A 2,967-nucleotide genomic window follows, 5' to 3' on the forward strand; every position below is an offset into this window, starting at 1 on the left:
TCTCCCCATACCTGCATGTGGTTAATGGAGACCCAGCAGTCTTCAGGAAAGTCCTGGAGCATGGGCACAAGGAACTGCAGACAGCCGTCCCAGTGACACAACAACAGCATCATTCCGATCAGATTCACTATCCTCACCACTGCACTCGCAAGGTCATAGGTCATGTGGAAAATCTAAACAACACAGGAGGAAGGAGGGCACAGCCTTTATACCACATCAGTCACTCATCCAGGGGACAGGACTGTGCACAGCTGCCCCTTGGAGAAGGTGAGGGTGAGCTGGCTTTATGAACAGTGCCTGACCTCGCATGACACCAGGTTAGAGCCCAACAGGTTTCGGAGCACTGGCCCTTCATCAGGTTTCGGTCCTGTTCTGTGACTTCCACCCTGGTCCAATACCAGCATCCCCACGTCAGGGCTACCATTGACTTCATGACCCGGTGCAGTCCATGTGCTGCAGGTAGACCCACAATGCCCTTAGGGAGGGAATTCCAGGATTTTGATACTGAAGGAATGGGGATATATTTCCAAGTCAGGGTGGTGAGAGGCTTGGTGGTAGCGTTCCCATGTATCTGCTGCCCTTGCTGTTTCAGATGGAAGTGGCCATGGGTTTGGAAGGTGCTGTCTGAGGATCTTTGGTGAGTTTCTGCAGTGCACCTTGTAGACGGTGCTCACTGCTGCTACTGAGCGTCGGTGGTGGGAGGGGATGTTTGTGGATGTGGTGCCAAATAAGTGGGTTGCTCTGCCCTGGATGGTGTTGAGCTTCTTGAGTGTTGTTGGGACTGCCCCCATCCAGGGCAAGTGGGGAGTATTCCCTCACACCCCTAACTTGTGCCTTGTAGATGGTGGACAGGGTTTGGGGGAGTCAGGAGGTGGGTTACTTGCTGCAGGATTCCCAGCCTCTGGCCTGCTCTTGCAGCCACTGGGTTTATGTGGTGAGCCCAGTTGAGTTTCTGGTCAATGATAACCCCCAGGACGTTGATAGTGGGGGGGGATTCAGTGATAGAACAAAGCACAAAGAAAATTTACAGCCCAGGGACAGGCCCTTCGGCCCTCCAAGCCTGAGCTGATCCAAATCCACTGTCTAAACCTGTCGGTCAATTCCTAAACATCTGTATCCCTCTACTCCCCACCTACTCATGTATTTATCCAGATGCATCTTAAATGCATCTACCGTGCCTGCCTCTACACCTCTGCTGGCAACGTGTTCCAAACACCCACCACCCTCTGTGTGAAGTACTAGCCGCGTGTATCCCCCTTAAACTTTCCACCTCTCACTTTGAAAGTGTGACCTCTCGTTATTGAATCCTTCACCCTGGGAAAAAGCTTGTCTCTATCCACCCGGTCTATACCCTTCATGATTTTATAAACCTCAATCAGGTGCCCCCTCAATCTCCTTATTTCTAATGAAAATAAACCTAACCTACTCAACCTCTCTCCATAGCTAGGGGGATGGTAGCATCGTTGATTGTCAAGGGGATAGTGGTTAGGTTGTCTCTTGTTGGTGGTGGTCATTGTCTGGCAAGTGTGTGATACGAATGTTACTTGCAACTTGTCAGCCCAGGCCTGGATATTGTCCAGATCTTGCTGCCTTTGGACACGGACTGCTTCAGTATCTGAGGAGTTGCGAATGGTGCTGTACCTTGTGCAATCATCGGTGAACATCCCCCCCCCCTTATTTATGACAAAGGGAAGGTCATTGATGAAAATGTTGGACATGTTGACATCAGAGTCATCAATGCTGGGTCAAGATAAAAACTCTCAAGGGGAAATCAACGGGCCAATAGAACAACATCGTGAGGGCTCCCTTTCCAAAGAGCTAGTACAGGCACATTAGGCTGAATGGACTCCTCCTGTGTTTGCTCATTCTATGATTCCTCAGAACAGCTGGCCCTGAGCCAAGGGCTCGTTCTCCAGCAGAGCTGAGAGGAGGGCTCATATCTTCAGCCACAGAGTGGGGAACCTGAGGATGTCACCAGCACCAGGCCAAAACATTGAACGCTTCCAAGAAAGGGTTAAACATAATTCTTAGCACTAAAGGGATGAAAGGTTACAGCGGAGAGAGTGGGAACAGGGAGTAACTGGTCCCTTAGAGGAGACAATTGGCCAAGACACCAGAGATAGGGAGGACGGGGTTGGAGGAAGAGGAGAGTTTGTTTGATTGACAGTCAGTGAGTTGTTGTGATCTGGGACGTGGTGCCTGGAAGGGAGCAGACTCAACTAGAATTTTCAAAAAAGCTTTGTCGAGGTGAAATCGGCAGAACCGGGGAGCGTGAGAGTCAGGGGTGGGCAAAATGACAGTGGGAATGAACTGGACAGCTCTTTGACCGGGCCAGCACAGGATGGACAGGCTGAGTGGCCTCCCCCGCAAACCCAACCACCACCACCCCGATCAAACGTACCTCCTCCCACTGGTGGATGTAGCGAATAAGCCGAGAGAGCCTCAGGAGCCTCAGGAGACTGAGGATCTTGGCAAAGCGCACAATCCGGAGTGCCCTGGCCGTTTTATAGACCTCCGAGTCAACCCTGGTCTCCAGGTCCACAATCAGGAAGACATAGTCGACTGGGATGGAGGAGACAAAATCGACCAGGAACCAACTCTTCAGGTATTTCATCTTAATGGTGTGAGGGTCGAGGATAATCTCCGTGTTATCCTCCACCACGATTCCCGTTCGGAAGTTCAGCACCAGGTCGATCAGGAAGAAGGTGTCGGACACCACGTTGAAGACGATCCACGGAGGCGTGTTCTCGTCCTTGAAAAAGGTGATGCCCACCGGCAAGATGATCAGGTTCCCCACCATCAGCAGCAGCATAGCAAGATCCCAGTAAAACCTGCCCCAAAGAAAAAACACAAACAGGCAGGACAGGGGCGCTCACACCGAGCTCATCGTCCATGCCTCGCACGGTCACAGGTACACACCCGCTCACTCTCAGCCTCACCCACCCGCTCTCACACTCACCCTCAGCC

At 51.8% G+C, this 2,967-nt stretch overlaps 1 protein-coding gene across 1 annotated transcript; it reads right to left on the reverse strand.

Moving 5' to 3' along the window:
• Window positions 1-11: 11 nt before the first annotated feature.
• Window positions 12-2,831, reverse strand: LOC122545572 (potassium/sodium hyperpolarization-activated cyclic nucleotide-gated channel 3-like; the record flags this gene model as incomplete). The annotated part of the gene is made up of 2 exons (XM_043684541.1): window positions 12-173; window positions 2,402-2,831. Coding segments are annotated over 2 exons (592 nt in total), but the record flags the coding sequence as incomplete, so codon positions are not given.
• Window positions 2,832-2,967: the final 136 nt, after the last annotated feature.

The sequence above is a fragment of the Chiloscyllium plagiosum genome, unplaced genomic scaffold (assembly GCF_004010195.1).
Source record: "Chiloscyllium plagiosum isolate BGI_BamShark_2017 unplaced genomic scaffold, ASM401019v2 scaf_81032, whole genome shotgun sequence".
Classification (NCBI taxonomy): domain Eukaryota; kingdom Metazoa; phylum Chordata; class Chondrichthyes; order Orectolobiformes; family Hemiscylliidae; genus Chiloscyllium; species Chiloscyllium plagiosum.